This window comes from Narcine bancroftii, chromosome 3, assembly GCF_036971445.1.
Source record: "Narcine bancroftii isolate sNarBan1 chromosome 3, sNarBan1.hap1, whole genome shotgun sequence".
Taxonomy (NCBI): domain Eukaryota; kingdom Metazoa; phylum Chordata; class Chondrichthyes; order Torpediniformes; family Narcinidae; genus Narcine; species Narcine bancroftii.
Genome location: NC_091471.1, coordinates 353,450,868 through 353,468,192, shown reverse-complemented (window position 1 = coordinate 353,468,192; position 17,325 = coordinate 353,450,868). Strand labels below are relative to the sequence as shown.

Below are 17,325 nucleotides of genomic sequence, written 5' to 3'. Positions count from 1 at the left end.
AGCGTAAAGTGCCTGCCAGTGAGCTAGTGTCTCCAACCACATCCTGCTTCGACTATGGCCTGGGCCTCCTTCTCAACAGAGGAGTGTCGGCTCTCAGAACCCTGGAGGGTTCTGGAGAAGAAGGCTACCGGCCGGCCGGCCTGGTTCAAAGTGGCAGCCAGTGCAAAGTCAGACGCATCGCTTTTGACTTGGAATGGAATGGACTCGTCAATGGCGTGCAGCGTTGCAGCAGTCAAAGGCCGCTCTGGCTTCGGTTGATAGGGGGAAGGAGGTGGTCTTGATGAATGGCCGTGTCTTGTCGGCATAGTGTGGAACCCATTGGGCATAGCATGAGAAAAAACCCAGGCAGCATCTGAGTGCCTTCTGGGTGTGGCGGGGGGTGGGCAAGTCCATGAGGGGATGCATGCGGTCAGGGTCCGGCATAACCACCCCATTCTCCACCACACAACCCAGAATTGCAAGCCGAGTGGTCCAGAAGACACACTTGTTGAAATTGTAGGTCAAGTGCAGCCGAGTTGCAGTCTGAAAACATTTCTCAAGGTTGGCATCATGATCCTCCATGTCATGGCCGCAGATGGTGACATTGTCCAGATACGGGAAAGTAGCAGTCAGCCTGTTCTGGTCCACCATCCAGTCCATTTCCCGCTGGAAGACCGTGACGCCATTTGTGACCCCAAAGGGTAATCTTGAGGAATTGATACAGCCGCCCATTCACTTCGAAGGCCATGAAAGGTCGGTCTTCTCAGTGGATTGGAAGCTGATGATAGGCCAAACATAAGTCAATGGTGGAAAATACACGGTATTGGGCGATCTGATTCACCACATCCGTGATCCGTGGAAGGGGGTACATGTCCAGGAGTGTGAAACGGTTGATTGTCTGGCTGTAATCAACCACCATCTGCGGCTTCTCCCCATTTTTAACAACCAGTCATCAATTGGCTGCAGTGCAGGTGTTGGATCTTGATTTGAATGTTGCCATCGGTGTTGGCTTGGTGGATGTGTGGTGCCGAATCTGACATTTCATCCACTGAGGCAGGGATAACACCCCATGACACTAGTGCACCCTGGATAGTGGAAGATGAAGGGGGTGCGGGGTGGTCAGCAATGGTTTCAGGGCCTCCTGAGGGTGCCATGTCCCGAACCGAGACCGTGTCCTTGTGCCCATCGGGATATGCCCATGAATATTGGGTGTTGACATGGAGGAGATGGACCGACCATGAGATTGTCAGCCAGGACAACAGCATGGTCCCTGAAGCAGACTTCCTGGGGAAGGAAAACATCCTTTCATGCAGAGTGGCATTGGTGGCGGTACATAGGAGTGATTTGATCAAGTGGAGCCCATCAGGGAGAACCTCTTGCCAACAGGAGACTGGAAGGTCTCTAGACCTCAGGGCTAGGATGGCTTTCCAGACAGTAGCATTCTCCTTTTCCACCTGCCCATTCCCTCAGACGTTGAGGCTGGTGTTCCTGTCTGTGGCAATGCCTCTGGCCATCAAGTATTGGTGCATCTTTTCACTCATAAAAGAGGACCCCCTGATTGCTATGAATATAGCAGGGGTACCGGAGGAGTCACGTGATGGAGTAGTGGCCAGTCAGGGAATTCCAGCCCTCTCCGGAAAAGTTGAAAAAAAAACACACAAAACACAAAGGTACAAGAATAAAAATTAAAACAAAGTAAAAGTAAAGGTGAGAAGAAAATGGCAGCGAAGAGAGAAAAGTCGAAAGCAACGGGAAGAAGAGAAGATGAAAGAACGTCGGAAGAAGAAGGTGAAGGCCTTACCTGTCTGAGGAGGCCCGCCGCGGAGAGAGAAGCCCGCTCCCTAAGGTCGGTGGAAGTCCCGAGCTCGGGACTACAAAAATGGCTTGCGGAGCCGAGTAAAAGTGCGCAACCGCGCATGCGCGTGAAAAAAAACACACTGACGGGAGGGGGGAACAGCTGAGGAGTCGATCTCCACAGCTGAGAGTGACAGCTGCAACACAGCAACAGGAAGAGAACACAGAAAACAACGAGAACAAGAAAGAAGAGAGCAAAAAGAAAACGAGGAAACAACAGATGGCCAACCCAGAGGAAGAAGAAGGACATAGAGAAATGGAAGAAGAAGGGAATATAGCAGGGGTACCCATGCAGAATGAAGAGGTTGCAAAGGGCCTTATTAACTGTGGCAGTGGTCGTGTCCAGGCAGGGGATAGTGAACGGGAAACGTGAGTACTCATCAATGATATTGAGGAAGTACACGTTGTGGTCAGAGGAGGGGAGGGGCCCCTTAAAATCAATGCTCAGGCTTTCAAAGGGGCGGGTAGCCTTTATCAGATGCACTCTGGTCGATGGAGTGCGGTTTGCACTCTGCACAGACTTGACAATTTCTGGTCATGGTCCTGATCTCCTCAGTGGTGTAAGGTAGGTTGTGGGCTTTGATAAAGTGGAAGAATCTGGTGGCCCCCGGGGTGGCAGAGGTTGTTGTGGAAGGCTCATCACTGTCTATTTGTGCACTGGCACATGTTGCACGGGATAGGGCGTCTGAAGTTCCTGGATCAGTGCAAAATATCATAATTGTAGATGGAAAGTTTGATTCTCCAGCGAAGTATCCTGTCGTTTTTGATTTTACTTCACTGCTGATTGTTAAACATAAAGGCAACTTGCACATTGGTCAGTCAGCAAGGTAAATTGTTTGCCGGCGAGGTAGTAGCTCCAGTGCCATATGGCCTTGACAATGGCCTGGGCCTCTTCTCATCAGAGGAGTGTGGTGCAGGAAAAAAAGGCTATGGGTCTTCCCGCATGGTTAAGGGTGGTGTCCAAGGCGGTTCTCCACCTAGAACGCTCCAAGCGTGAGCCCACAGACACAGTCACCACGTTACGAGGCTGACACCCAGGCCAATGCTCAAGGCCAGTCCAACACGTGAGCAGAATCCCACCGCCCACAAAGTGCCAGTTCAACCTCGAAGAAATCAACTTCTTGGGCCACAGAATTACCTGACAAGGTGAAGGCTATACGACAGTTCACCAGATTGATGACTCTGAAGGGACTGCAAGAATTCATGGGCATTGTGAATTTCTACTACAGATTATCCCTGCAGGTGCCAGCATCATGTGTCCAATCTTTGCATTAATGTCGGACTCTAAAGAACTCAAGTGGACCAACGAGGCGCAGGCCACTTTCCAAAAAAGCAAGGAGGCCATGGCTGCCCCAATGATGCTTGTCCATCTACACAGATGTGCCCAAAGCCCTCACAGTTGATGCATCCAATACAGCGGTGGATGGTGTCCTGGAACAGTTCGTGGACAACACCTGGAGGCTGCTCGCCTTTTTCAGCTGTCACCTGCAAGTGCCTGAACTGAAGTACAGTGTGTTTGATAGAGAGCTGCTGCCCCCTCCATTTTCGCTACTTCTTGGAGGGGCGGCCTTTCACAGTTTACATGGACCATAAGCCGTTGATGTTTGCATTCTTCAAATCTTCTCATCTGTGGTCCACCCGTCAGCAGTGGCACTTATCTTCAAGTCCCAGATTTTACTACCTCAATCCACCACCTCTTGGGCAAAAAGAACGTTGTCACTGATGCACTCTGCAGGCCAGCTGTTCACGACCTGTCATAAGCCATCAGCTACCACGACCTGGCTCGAGCCCAACAGGACGATCCTGAGACCCACAGTTTCAGGTCCGCAATCATGAGTCTGCAGCTGAGACCTCCCACTAGACACCATGAACTTCAAAGTAAATCAGTTGTGCAACATCTCCAATGGCCAACCCCAACTGCTCGTTCCCAACCAATGGCGACAAATGGTTTTCAACATATTGCACTGCCTTTCCCATCCCTCCATTCATATGACGGTGTGAATGATATCCTCCTGGTTTGTCTGGCACAGGCTGCACAAGCAGGTTAGTGAATGGGTGAAAACCTGCACGCACTGCCAATCTGCAAAGGTTCAGTGGCACATCAAGCCTGGCCTCCAACAGTCTGATGCACTGACTCGCAGGTTCCAACATGTCCACCTTGATATAATGGGCCCCTTGCCAGTCTCCTGAGGGTCACACTACATGCTCATGATAGTGGATAAATTCACCTGATGGCCGGAGGACATCCCAGGACACCACCACTGACACTTGTGCCAGGGCTTTCCTCTCCACCTGGGTCTCTCGTTTTGGAGTCCCAATGCACATAACTACCATCCGGAGGCCTCAATTCATCTCTGCCCTTTGGAACGAACTCCAATCTCCTGGGCACCAAACTCCACTGCCTACCACCCTCAGTCCAACGGACTAATCAAGCGTTTTCATCGTCACCTTAAGTCAGGACTGATGGCATGGCTTGAGAGAGGCCAAACTGGGTAGATGAGCTGCCATGTGTCCTCCTCGGTATATGCACAGCACCTCAAAACCTCCTCAGCAGAGTTAAGTCTACAGCAAAACACGCAGTCCAAGTCAATTCCTCCCTTCATCACCAGGCCAAGCCTCTGACACCGCCATTGTACTGGAAAGACTGAGAGACAAATTGGGATCACTTGCATCACCACTGCCATCATGGCACTGTCACCCATCCTCCAATTATCCCACAGACTTAAAACTCCTGCGACTATGTGTTTGTTTGCAGGGGCGGACACAGGCCACCTCTCCACCGTCCCTATTAAGGACCCTACAAGGTGGTCCAGAGAAATGCATCCACTTTCACTCTCGACCGGGGGCAGAGAGGAATTTTTCACATCAAACCGCCTCAAAACAGCCCACTTGGACTTGTCAGAGCTGGTAGAAGTCCCACCACCAGATGCCAGCCACCAAAGCAGCAAATCTCACCCACGATGCACCGTGAGATCACCAGCACCGGTTCTGGGTGGTGGGGGCCAAGTTGTGTGGTGGTGCACATAATTGCAGCAGTGAACCGGCCATGCTTGTCACGTGTGGACAGCGAGATGGGTCCTTCTCTTCCAGTGCAGACCATAAGTGCGCGTACGTGCTTACGCCAGTGTAACGTAAGTTCCAGAAAGAGAAGGGCTGGCATTAAAGGCTGTAGCATGAACTTCAAAGTAAATCAGTTGTGCTAAATGAGCCCAGAGCCTGCTGTCTCAGTTCTTTCATTGCGCTCGCGCACCACACGCTGCAGCGTATACCTTTGTGCATAGTTGGGGTTAAGTTTAGATATAAATAAGATATTATATTATGAAAAGTTATTAATAAATATTATTGTTTTAAGATACCATTGATGAATTTCTATTCCTGCTGGTCTATGATGCAACGTAATAAACTGGAATGCTTAACAAGTACAGCTAATTTGGCAGGTGCACTTTTCTCCCTCAGAACAAGCCAGCGCCGGCGCGGGCGCCCATCATGCACCGCGCGCCTTTCCCGCGAAAACCGTTCAAGAGAAGCGAGCGGCAAAAAAAACCCTTCGCGCCCGTCAAACCAAACCTGACAACGGAAGTCGAGCTTGATCGACGCGGCCACCGACCAATAGCAAGCCGGAAAGTGCCTGCCGCCTGCCGACGCGGGACCAATGAGAGGGCGGGGAGCTGCGGTGAAGGGGAGGGGAGGGATCTCCGGGCAAGGGAGGCCGCCGAGGTGAGGTTGAGCCCGGCGGGTGTTTGAGTCTGGGAGCCGAGGACGGGAGGGGTGGGGTGGGGGGGGGGAAAGCAAAATATATATTCCTCCCCGCCGGCGCCGCCACTGAGGGAATAGCCGTATCCTCCCCGGAGACGCCCGTTCGACCATGGCTCCTCACAAACACGGCGGCGGCAAGAACGCCGTGAAGAAACCGAAGATTGACCAGATCCAGGCCGACCACGAGCTCTTCCTGCAGGCCTTCGAGAGTAAGTTTAAGCCGCCGATGTTTCCCCGTGGAAGCTCATCCGTTTCTAGCCACCATTAGCCTATATATTTTCTTATCGGGGTGAAATGGCCGGTGGGCGCTCCCTTGTCACCGTTCTCCGGCGCCAATCATCACCCCGGACTCGACCCTTGACTAGGCCGCCATATCTGAGATAGTTATCCCTTTTAATCTCTTTCCTTCCCCGCCCCCCGCCGCCCCGTCCTCGGGTTCATGCATCAGCAGGGGAGGGAATAGCCCCTGGGTATTTTCTAGGGGAGGGGGTGGTCTAAAGCTTGAGAACCCTTCAATGTGGGATGGTGGGGAGGAGGAGGAGGAGGAAGAAGGGGGTAGCTTCACATAAAGTCAAGTCAATTTTGAGGATTTCGCCTTGTGGGGAGCCGAGTAAAATACGAAAATCTGCAGACACCGTGGTTGAAGTTAAAAACACTGCTGGAGAAACTCAGTAGGTCAGTGTAACAAAGATAAAGATACACAAACAATGTTTTGGCCTTGAGCTCTTCCTGTACCTTTATTTTTGCTTTATGGTTTGACCTACTGAGTTTCTCCAGCATTGTGTTTTTCTGCAGACTTTTGTGTTTTACTCTTGTTAATTACTTTAACAAATTAACTATGTTTTGTAACTGTTGAACATTAGGTATTTTTAATGGAATTTATGATGTAAATAGGATACTTTCAATACATAGTGCAGTCTAAAAGGTTCACATTATATTCCTCTTTCACCCCCCCTCCTCATCCTGTCAGCCACAATTATTTTGTTAATTTTACTCAACAAGACAACAATAAAAATCATCACAGTTTAATGTGAAGAAACTCAGCAGGTCACATATAATGAAGATAAAGATACATAATCAATGTTTTGGGCATCAAAGTTTCACCTGCTGAGTTTTACTAGCATTTGAGTTTTTAATTTTCACATTAAGATGGCTTGATGATTTTATTGTTTGGACTTGCTGAGTAAAATTAACACAAAATAATTGTAGTTTATGGGATGGGAGGAGGTGGATAAGATGGGCATTTTACATTACTATGTCTTGCAAATATCCTATTTACACCATCCATTTTTTTAAAACACCTAAAATGTGCAACAATTGTGAAACATCAAGGGTTAATTTGTTAAAAGTAATTATTTGACAGGAGTAAAACATGAAAGTTTGTAGACACCGTGGTTGAAATAAAAGCAAGGCTGGAGAAACTCAGCAGATCACAAATAGCAAAGATAAAGATACATAGCCAATGTTTCAGACTTGAGCCCTTCATCAAGATTTGACCTGCAGAATTTCTCCCAGAATAATTGTGGTTTATCAGATGAAGTGGGGGGGATGAGGAAGAGATGAATAATGTGGCCATTTTACATTGACTGTACTATGTCTTGAAAGTACCCTATTTACTCCATTGATTCTTTAAAAACCTAAAATGTACAACAGTTATGAAACATCAATGGTTAATTTGTTAAAGTAATTATTTAACAAGAGTAAAACACAAAAATGTAGACACCATGGTTGAAGTAAAAACAATGCTGGAGAAACAGCAGGGCAAACTGTACTTTCTTCCGTTTCTAGCCACCATTAGCCTATATATTTTCTTATCGGGGTGAAATGGCCGGTGGGCGCTCCCTTGTCACCGTTCTCCGGCGCCAATCATTTCCCCGGACTCGACCCTTGACTAGGCCGCCATATCTGAGATAGTTATCCCTTTTAATCTCTTTCCTCCCCCCCCCCCCCCCCCGTCCTCGGGTTCATGCATCAGCAGGGGAGGGAATAGACCCTGGGTATTTTCTTGGGGAGGGGGTGGTCTTCATCAAGGCTTGAGGCCTTCATCAAGGTATGAGCAAAATATGTGGAGGTTCCCAAAATGTTGGTTATATATCTCTATCTTTGCTATATAAAATGCAATATTTGATCTACTGAGTTCTTATTTTAAATCACTTGATGTGGATATGCAAAATGTTTCATTTCACAAGCCCCACTTGAATTTTGACATGTACTATTTAACTGACTTGTGAAAAGGATGGGTAAACTGGATGGTGGAGCAACTTGCATGAGACTGATACAAATTCGTTCACTTTCATTTTATCAGAGCCAACTCAAATTTACAGATTTCTCCGAACCAGGAACCTCATAGCGGTAAGTTTAATATAACAAAAAAGATAAATTTGCCAAGGTCTATTAACAAATGCATGTGTGATGTAGTAGATGGAGTGTTTCTCCATGCAGTTGACTGTAGTTTTTCTCACCTCCTTAATAAAAGCAAAAACTTTTGTATTCTCAATAATTTTTAATTTGTTTACATTAATAAACACCTGACAATCAATAAATTCCTCAACTACCATCACAAATATGAATTTTTCCAAGCTATTCTAACAAGTCATTTCTGTTTTTAGCCCATCTTTTTGCACAGAACGCTCACTTACATGTCACATCGATTATCAAGAACAAACGCCAAAAGGTAAATTAAAGCATATGTTATTTTTAGGATTTAAGCACAAGTATTGAAGAAGCATTATTTGTATGTTAAACCTATTGTATTTGAGAACACTTTTTGTTTATTATGAATTAAATAGCCACAAACTTGTAAAAAGTCTAAGTTTAATTTTAATGGTTGAACATGTGAAAAGAAAGTCTTGGTGTATATTGAATCTGATTTTTTTTGTTGTACAATCTTAAAGATGTTTGAGTAAGCATTCAAGGAGGGTGTGGTGTTTTCACATCTAACATGCTGTTTGATAAATCCCAATTTTTGTGTTGAGAAAATATTTATCTGAACGAATTTGTTTTTGAAATGGCGATTTTTTTTTTTTAATTATTTTTTTTTCTTAGACTTTTAAACAAGAATTTAAATTTGAATTGTAAAAATTGAATTTGGTAACTATTAGTTATAGAAATCTAACCACTTTATTTGAGAGATCAAATGTTTTAGAAAGAATATGTTGTAATTTAAAATGTGAGGTTGATTGTTTGAATAATACTGCTTGTCCTCATAAATAAATTGTTATCCTTTGAAAATGTCTCAAAAACATAAAATTAGATGGGTCCTGAAATGGTAAATGAGGACTTTGCAAGTTCTGCAGGAAGACAGGCAGTGCTTGCCAACAAGTGGATGGTTTGATCTGCTATCCAATCTTTCTGTTTAATTTCTACTTATTTTCTTAGAAATTTCAATGCATTATTAAACACTTTTACACAGCCACTGAAAAGCAGAAAATTTTAGGAAATTTTCTGCTCCGGTGGCAGTGTAAAAATGTCGAAGGAATTTATTACATAAATTACATCCAGTAATTTTTCCACTGGTACCCCTACACATTTTTACAGAGCGCCTGCAGTCTAAATTGACCGCAATCACTTTGTAAGAAATGAGCCTAATGAATACGGCATTCCTGATGATGTATTCAGCTCATGACAGCAACTGAACGTGTTCCTCGCACGTGCACAGTCCACATTTCTGCACCATAAAGGCGTGCAGGAGACAGGATATTATGCTTTGTTCGCATAAAATGAAGCAAAATAGCTACCACCTGTGCAATGGTTTGAAAAACGTGAGACAATTCCTCATCTTTCCTGAGGATATTTTGGTCACAGGATTCTGATGTCACTTACAACGTCCACCCACGTTTGTCGGAGGATTCACCCACGTTCACCCTCCGACAAACTCCGCAACACAGGAAGGCTGTGTAAAAGTTCTCCCATGTAAATAACTACATCTGAACACCAAAGGTAAGTATGCTAATTTTTAAAAATTCCGCTCGCAAGAATCAGTGATCAAAGTGATTTTTTTCAAAATTTCCTTGAGATGTGTTATTTGACTTATTGGAGATGGTTATTGGTAAAAATCTGGACTGAGAATTTGTTTGGAGTCTGGTATTGGGCATCGGAATAATGTGGCTGATTAAGTAAATTTATATCTTGATGTTGGGCTGAGAGAATATACCGTTGCTGATTTGCCTGACTGAAGATGCATGGTTTTTGGAGACTGTCTGGTGCTTCTCTGGTGCTTTGTTATAAATTGTGTGTCACTGAGACATAGAAGAGAATAGATTACCAGACTCAAGTTTTAAGTTTGATCCTGGTTTGAGGTCTTCAAACACTTAAAAACTCACAGGCTCTACCGAAACACTGGAGGTGGTGATGGATTTCACCAGTAATCTCAGAAAAGAGGTCTTCAGATATAGAAAATGTTCTATGCATTCCTAAATCATTAATAGGAACATGATGCAATTTATCAGTTAAGTATCTTTTGCTTACAAATGAAATAACAGGTGAATAAACTAATATATTGGGTGTAAATTAGTATATTCTCTGTAGAATTCCAAGGATCAATAGAGACATTATGAAGTTGTATCAGAAATTAAACAATAATAACTGCCATCACCAGGTTATGAAAATTTGGGGGCGAAGGGGAAAGAAAGAACAAGGCAGATTTTGACTGGTAATATGATTTGTTGAAATTAACTTGAAATATAAATATTTCATTTTTAAGATCTTGGTCTTCTGCATTAAAGGCATTCTGTCACTGATTGATAGATATTGTTTGCTGGCTTTGCTGCACATTTCATAATGTTATTCTGCATCCAACACTTCTACAATCTCAACAGCATATAATCACCAGTTTGGTCTTGATACAAAACTATTTTAAGTGCTATATTGATTTTTTTTTTCAACATAATTGACTCTTGTGTAGCCTGTATTGGTAATGTCTCATATTTACAAGTATGATAGACTTGGTGCAATATCCCATTGGGGACAGATGAGTTTTGTATAATTCTCTTGCAGCATCAGTAACTGAAATTATTTAATTCATTTACTTATGTGCAGAATAAATGTGAATTAGAAAACCTCATTAGATTTTTGTGAACCTTTTTGTTATTTATCCATTCATGTGAAAGATAATAACTTTTCCCTAGTGAGTTTTGCCTGTTCATTGAAATAATCTCCAGGCTAAATTTACAAATGTTAACTGCCCAATCTGGCATCTACTCCTGAGGAAAAAAAATAATTTCATAAATTTGTTTGCTCATTTGTTAATTAATTTGATTCCTGTTATTTGTCACGTTAGAGCAATTTTATTCTGTCTGTTTCTCCTGGGAAGATATTTTGTGCTCTTAGTTATGCATTTTTAAATACAAAAAACTGATAACATGCTTGCACTGGAAATTGGAAATTTTTTTTGTGGCTTCTGTATTAGATTAAAAATATTTTGAATACTTTTTCAAATATGCAAGCTGTGGGGGTCAGGGTTTTGGTGATATTTCGACCTTGCTCATGTAGTTTTTTTTCCTTCTCAATCTTGGTTTTCTTTTGCATTGTTAATTCATGAAGGTTGCTTCCTTCACATTTTCTTGAGCCTATTACAAATTTACAAAATGACAAATTGCTCCTTTGCTTGCCAAACTAATTTTTGCATAAATTCATGATTGAACAAAGGTGACGCTTTTCTTAAAAAAAGTTAAAGCCAACCTTGCATTGCTAAGACATCTCATGTAATTTCCTTGTCCTACTTGAATGATGAGCAGATCTTTGCCTGGATGTTTCTGAAAATGACATGCTTGATGACCAGTATGTATTACCAGTGATATCTAGGTACGTTGTATTGGCATCAGAGGTTTTGATCAGCATGAGTTGCTGTTCTCCATTTTTTTTAAAAATAGAATGACGAACACGTTAAGATTACTTCAGTTTTAAAATTTAATTTACAGACTATCAATTTTTAAAAAAAATCCCCTCTAATGTAGCCTTAAAGGTTCTTTGGTGTGCAAGTACTAATGAAAGCTATTTTTGATTTAATTAGTGTATAGGTTATAATGGTTTTTCAAATACCCCTCTTTCCCCCTCATCACCCCACAAGAAATTTTAACGTGCTACTGTAACTTGCCTTGTGAGTATCGGATGTAACTGAGTAAACAGTTTCTTTAGGATGTGGAAAGGAATGTTGACAGCAGTTTTTGCACCTCTTTAAAGTGATGCCTTGGAACCTGTAATATGCTCCCCATGGAACTATTACTGCAAATCAAAAGATAAGAGATGAGAGCCTAGGATTGTTGTATTTAGACCTTGGAAGTTTTTGGTGAAAATAATCCAAATTTCCAGTGTTAATAATTTTGAAAAGTAGATAATTTTATCAGCATTTTGTTAGTTATTACTCAGTTGGGAAATGTTGAGTTCACTTTCTTTTGATGCAGATAATATGCTGTGACTGGAAATTGTTTTGGAACAACCATTTGAAATTCAATTGTAAATTAAATGTCTTGAATACTTTGAATAAGTAGGAAATAAAAGTTTTAAATGGTAGGATACTTGACTATTCTAAATTGCTATTGATAAGCAGTTTTATTTCAACTTGAAGATCAATCATATTACTGTTTTCTTTGAATTTGTAAACTAATTGGAAAAATGCAATAGAATCATTAAAAATAATTCAAATATTTGCCTACAGAAAATATTTTATTATGGTCTGGCATAGCCCTCTCCCAATAAATTGAAGTAAACCAGAAAGGCAAAAAGAATTTCAAAATCCATCAGTCTAGAGAATATTCTGAGTAAATCCCAATTTTTAAAATGAGCAAACAACAGGAAAGATGTTAGAGTAATTTATGGAGTTGTGACAAAGGAGGCCTATCAAGATCTTGATGGCTTTGAGAGTATGCCTATCAACCTCATTCTACAGGCATGTGCCGCTTAACGTCCACGATACATTCTGTGAAATTGGGCATTATGCAATGTGGTAATTGTGTGAACACCATATTATGTACTTGGCAAAGCTATATGGGATGCTGTTGTGTAACTAAGGAGAGTGGGGCAGAAGGGCCTGTAGGGGGAGAGTGGGGCAGAAGGGCCTGTAGGGGGAGAGTGGGGCAGAAGGGCCTGTAGGGGGAGAGTGGGGCAGAAGGGCCTGTAGGGGGAGAGTGGGGCAGAAGGGTCTGTAGGGGGAGAGTGGGGCAGAAGAGTCTGTAGGGGGAGAGTGGGGCAGAAGGGCCTGTGGGGGGAGAGTGGGGCAGAAGGGCCTGTGGGGGGAGAGTGGGGCAGAAGGGCCTGTGGGGGGAGAGTGGGGCAGAAGGGCCTGTGGGGGGGGAGAGTGGGGCAGAAGGGGCTGTGGGGGGGGAGAGTGGGGCAGAAGGGGCTGTGGGGGGGGAGAGTGGGGCAGAAGGGGCTGTGGGGGGGGAGAGTGGGGCAGAAGGGGCTGTGGGGGGGGGAGAGTGGGGCAGAAGGGGCTGTGGGGGGGGGAGAGTGGGGCAGAAGGGGCTGTGGGGGGGGGGAGAGTGGGGCAGAAGGGGCTGTGGGGGGGGAGAGTGGGGCAGAAGGGGCTGTGGGGGGGGGAGAGTGGGGCGGAAGGGGCTGTGGGGGGGAGAGTGGGGCGGAAGGGGCTGTGGGGGGGGAGAGTGGGGCGGGAGGGGCTGTGGGGGGGGAGAGTGGGGCGGGAGGGGCTGTGGGGGGGGAGAGTGGGGCGGGAGGGGCTGTGGGGGGGGGAGAGTGGGGCGGGAGGGGCTGTGGGGGGGGAGAGTGGGGCGGGAGGGGCTGTGGGGGGGGAGAGTGGGGCGGGAGGGGCTGTGGGGGGGGAGAGTGGGGCGGGAGGGGCTGTGGGGGGGGAGAGTGGGGCGGGAGGGGCTGTGGGGGGGGAGAGTGGGGCGGGAGGGGCTGTGGGGGGGGAGAGTGGGGCGGGAGGGGCTGTGGGGGGGGAGAGTGGGGCGGGAGGGGCTGTGGGGGGGGAGAGTGGGGCGGGAGGGGCTGTGGGGGGGGAGAGTGGGGCGGGAGGGGCTGTGGGGGGGAGAGTGGGGCGGGAGGGGCTGTGGGGGGGGAGAGTGGGGCGGGAGGGGCTGTGGGGGGGGAGAGTGGGGCGGGAGGGGCTGTGGGGGGGGAGAGTGGGGCGGGAGGGGCTGTGGGGGGGGAGAGTGGGGCGGGAGGGGCTGTGGGGGGGGAGAGTGGGGCGGGAGGGGCTGTGGGGGGGGAGAGTGGGGCGGGAGGGGCTGTGGGGGGGGAGAGTGGGGCGGGAGGGGCTGTGGGGGGGGAGAGTGGGGCGGGAGGGGCTGTGGGGGGGAGAGTGGGGCGGGAGGGGCTGTGGGGGGGAGAGTGGGGCGGGAGGGGCTGTGGGGGGGAGAGTGGGGCGGGAGGGGCTGTGGGGGGGAGAGTGGGGCGGGAGGGGCTGTGGGGGGGGAGAGTGGGGCGGGAGGGGCTGTGGGGCAGAAGGGGCTGTGGGGGGGGAGAGTGGGGCAGAAGGGGCTGTGGGGGGGGAGAGTGGGGCAGAAGGGGCTGTGGGGGGGGAGAGTGGGGCAGAAGGGGCTGTGGGGGGGGAGAGTGGGGCAGAAGGGGCTGTGGGGGGGGAGAGTGGGGCAGAAGGGGCTGGGGGGGGAGTGGGGCAGAAGGGGCTGGGGGGGAGAGTGGGGCAGAAGGGGCTGGGGGGGAGAGTGGGGCAGAAGGGGCTGGGGGGGAGAGTGGGGCAGAAGGGGCTGGGGGGGAGAGTGGGGCAGAAGGGGCTGGGGGGGAGAGTGGGGCAGAAGGGGCTGGGGGGGAGAGTGGGGCAGAAGGGGCTGGGGGGGAGAGTGGGGCAGAAGGGGCTGGGGGGGAGAGTGGGGCAGAAGGGGCTGGGGGGGAGAGTGGGGCAGAAGGGGCTGGGGGGGAGAGTGGGGCAGAAGGGGCTGGGGGGGAGAGTGGGGCAGAAGGGGCTGGGGGGGAGAGTGGGGCAGAAGGGGCTGGGGGGGAGAGTGGGGCAGAAGGGGCTGGGGGGGAGAGTGGGGCAGAAGGGGCTGGGGGGAGAGTGGGGCAGAAGGGGCTGGGGGGGAGAGTGGGGCAGAAGGGGCTGGGGGGGAGAGTGGGGCAGAAGGGGCTGGGGGGGAGAGTGGGGCAGAAGGGGCTGGGGGGGAGAGTGGGGCAGAAGGGGCTGGGGGGGAGAGTGGGGCAGAAGGGGCTGGGGGGGGAGAGTGGGGCAGAAGGGGCTGGGGGGGGAGAGTGGGGCAGAAGGGGCTGGGGGGGGAGAGTGGGGCAGAAGGGGCTGGGGGGGGAGAGTGGGGCAGAAGGGGCTGGGGGGGGAGAGTGGGGCAGAAGGGGCTGGGGGGGGAGAGTGGGGCAGAAGGGGCTGGGGGGGGAGAGTGGGGCAGAAGGGGCTGGGGGGGGAGAGTGGGGCAGAAGGGGCTGGGGGGGGAGAGTGGGGCAGAAGGGGCTGGGGGGGGAGAGTGGGGCAGAAGGGGCTGGGGGGGGAGAGCGCGCGTGGGGCTGGGGGGGAGAGCGCGCGTGGGGCTGGGGGGGGAGAGCGCGCGTGGGGCTGGGGGGGGAGAGCGCGCGTGGGGCTGGGGGGGGAGAGCGCGCGTGGGGCTGGGGGGGGAGAGCGCGCGTGGGGCTGGGGGGGGAGAGCGCGCGTGGGGCTGGGGGGGAGAGCGCGCGTGGGGCTGGGGGGGGAGAGCGCGCGTGGGGCTGGGGGGGGAGAGCGCGCGTGGGGCTGGGGGGGGGAGAGCGCGCGTGGGGCTGGGGGGGGGAGAGCGCGCGTGGGGCTGGGGGGGGAGAGCGCGCGTGGGGCTGGGGGGGGAGAGCGCGCGTGGGGCTGGGGGGGGAGAGCGCGCGTGGGGCTGGGGGGGGAGAGCGCGCGTGGGGCTGGGGGGGGAGAGCGCGCGTGGGGCTGGGGGGGGAGAGAGCTGGAGTAGTGAGATTAATTGGGACTGATGCAAGGAGAGAGTGGACATTGTCGGAATGGACGTTGAGCGGTGCATACCTGTACTTGTATCTTTGAACCTTTTTCTATCATGCCCATCAACTCTTCACTAGTTTCTCAGAAAATGAAGACTCGATTCAGATGATGGTGAATCGATGGAATTTTCTGCCCATTGAAGCAGTGGAGGCTGTCAGTAAATATACTGAAGACAAGATTGGATAGAATTTTACATAGTGGGGGAATCAAGGGATAAGGAGAGAAGATGGAGATGAAACTTATTATTGAACATGATCTCATTGAATGGCAAAGCAGTCTTGACTCTTGCTCCTATTTCTTGTGTTCTCCTGTCATCTACATTCAATAAAAGCAATTTATAATTAACCAATTAAGCCACCAGCATGTTTTTGGAATGTGGGAGAAAACTGGAATTCCTTGGAAAATCCATATAAGTGGAACTCCACGCAGGCTAGAAATAAAACTAAATGCAGTCCGCTGAAGTAACTCAATGTGTCAAGCAGCGTCAGTGGGAGATGGTGTTTGGCTTAAGATCTCAGTGTCAACTGTCTCCTGGTCACAGCTGAGCCTGGATTGCTCGAGCTGTGAGGTGGCAGAAAAGAAATGTAATCTTTTATCTGTAATTCTGAAAGCAACATTTTTTAACAAGTCAGATGGGTGAAGTGAGGAGAGAGTGGTCTATCTTTATCTCACTTCGTTTACCACCCCCTCCCCCATCTAATGCTGGTGCAACCAAAATTACTGCTATTTTTAATTTTATTGTTATCCAAAAAATTCCAAAATCAGAAAAGTGTCTGGTTCCAATGATTTTTGGATAAAAGATGAAGTACCTGTATCAATGATTGTGCCTCTGTATTCCTGTAGATACAGTATGTCATTGAAAATCACTCTTTAATGTAAACAATATTTTTGCAGGTCATGAATGATTAAATATTGTATCTTTCTCAGGCAAATCTTTATACAGTAAAATCCCTGTTGTCTGGAATTCAAACAACCTCAATCAACTGGCAAAAAAAGGGTCAAAATACGAAGTTTAAAATTAGTGCGCATGTTCTCAATTCACGCAATTCAGTTTCAAATAACTGGAAAACCCACTTATCTGCCATTTAGCTATCTTCGTAGGTGCCAAATACATGAGGTTTTGCTGTACAATTTTATTTCATTTTTGTTTTGATTTTTATTATATATATTTTAATCTATTGTAGCCCCTACTTTTTTTATTTTCAAGTTTTTTATTTTTCACACTATGAACCATATTGACCAAAATACACACAAACATTTCCCTCTGAATATACACAGTATCATTTTCTCCCCTTCCCTCCCCCCCTTCCCTCCCCCCTTCCCTCCCCCCCTTCCCTCCCCCCCTTCCCTCCCCCCCTTCCCTCCCCCCTTCCCTCCCCCCCTTCCCTCCCCCCTTCCCTCCCCCCTTCCCTCCCCCCCTTCCCTCCCCCCCTTCCCTCCCCCCTTCCCTCCCCCCTTCCCTCCCCCCCTTCCCTCCCCCCCACCCACTAAACGTTCAACATATACAATACATTAAACCCATTGAACAATGACATCACACAATGAAAATAAACAAGAAAATTGTGTCATCTACTTTTACACACTGGGTCAGTTCATTTTGTCATCTTCTTATCCTGTCATTTTAGGGGGTGGAGGTCTGTGGTTGTTTTCTCTGTTGCGTTCCATGTACGGTTCCCAAATTTGTTTGAATACTGTGTTATTTCTTAAATTGTTATTTTTTCCAATGGAATACATTTATTCATTTCTATGTACCATTGCTGTACTCTCAGGCTATCTTCTGATTTCCAGGTTGATATTATACATTTTTTTGCTACAGCTCAGGCTATCATTATAAATTTTTT

The 17,325-nt window shown here is 48.1% G+C and overlaps 2 protein-coding genes across 4 annotated transcripts in view; one reads left to right on the top strand and one right to left on the bottom strand.

The window, feature by feature from the left end:
- Positions 1-5,280, bottom strand: part of exoc7 (exocyst complex component 7) — a 58,329-nt gene extending 53,049 nt beyond the window's left edge. Inside the window, exon 1 of the mRNA XM_069929857.1 lies at positions 5,190-5,280. Coding sequence (XP_069785958.1) covers positions 5,190-5,192 — 3 coding nt within the window. The 5' untranslated portion in view covers positions 5,193-5,280. The remainder of the gene's footprint in view (positions 1-5,189) is intronic.
- LOC138759440 (polycomb protein Suz12-like) overlaps positions 1-17,325 on the top strand; it is a 97,823-nt gene that overhangs the window by 8,620 nt on the left and 71,878 nt on the right. Inside the window, exons 1-3 of one of the 3 annotated variants that reach the window (XM_069929866.1) lie at positions 5,563-5,798; positions 7,895-7,941; positions 8,199-8,263. In XM_069929866.1, the coding sequence (XP_069785967.1) occupies positions 5,699-5,798; positions 7,895-7,941; positions 8,199-8,263 (212 nt within the window). In that variant the 5' untranslated portion in view covers positions 5,563-5,698. Of the gene's footprint in view, positions 1-5,562; positions 5,799-7,894; positions 7,942-8,198; positions 8,264-17,325 lie in introns of those variants that run through there. The other 2 variants (XM_069929867.1, XM_069929868.1) reach the window with 2 other exon arrangements.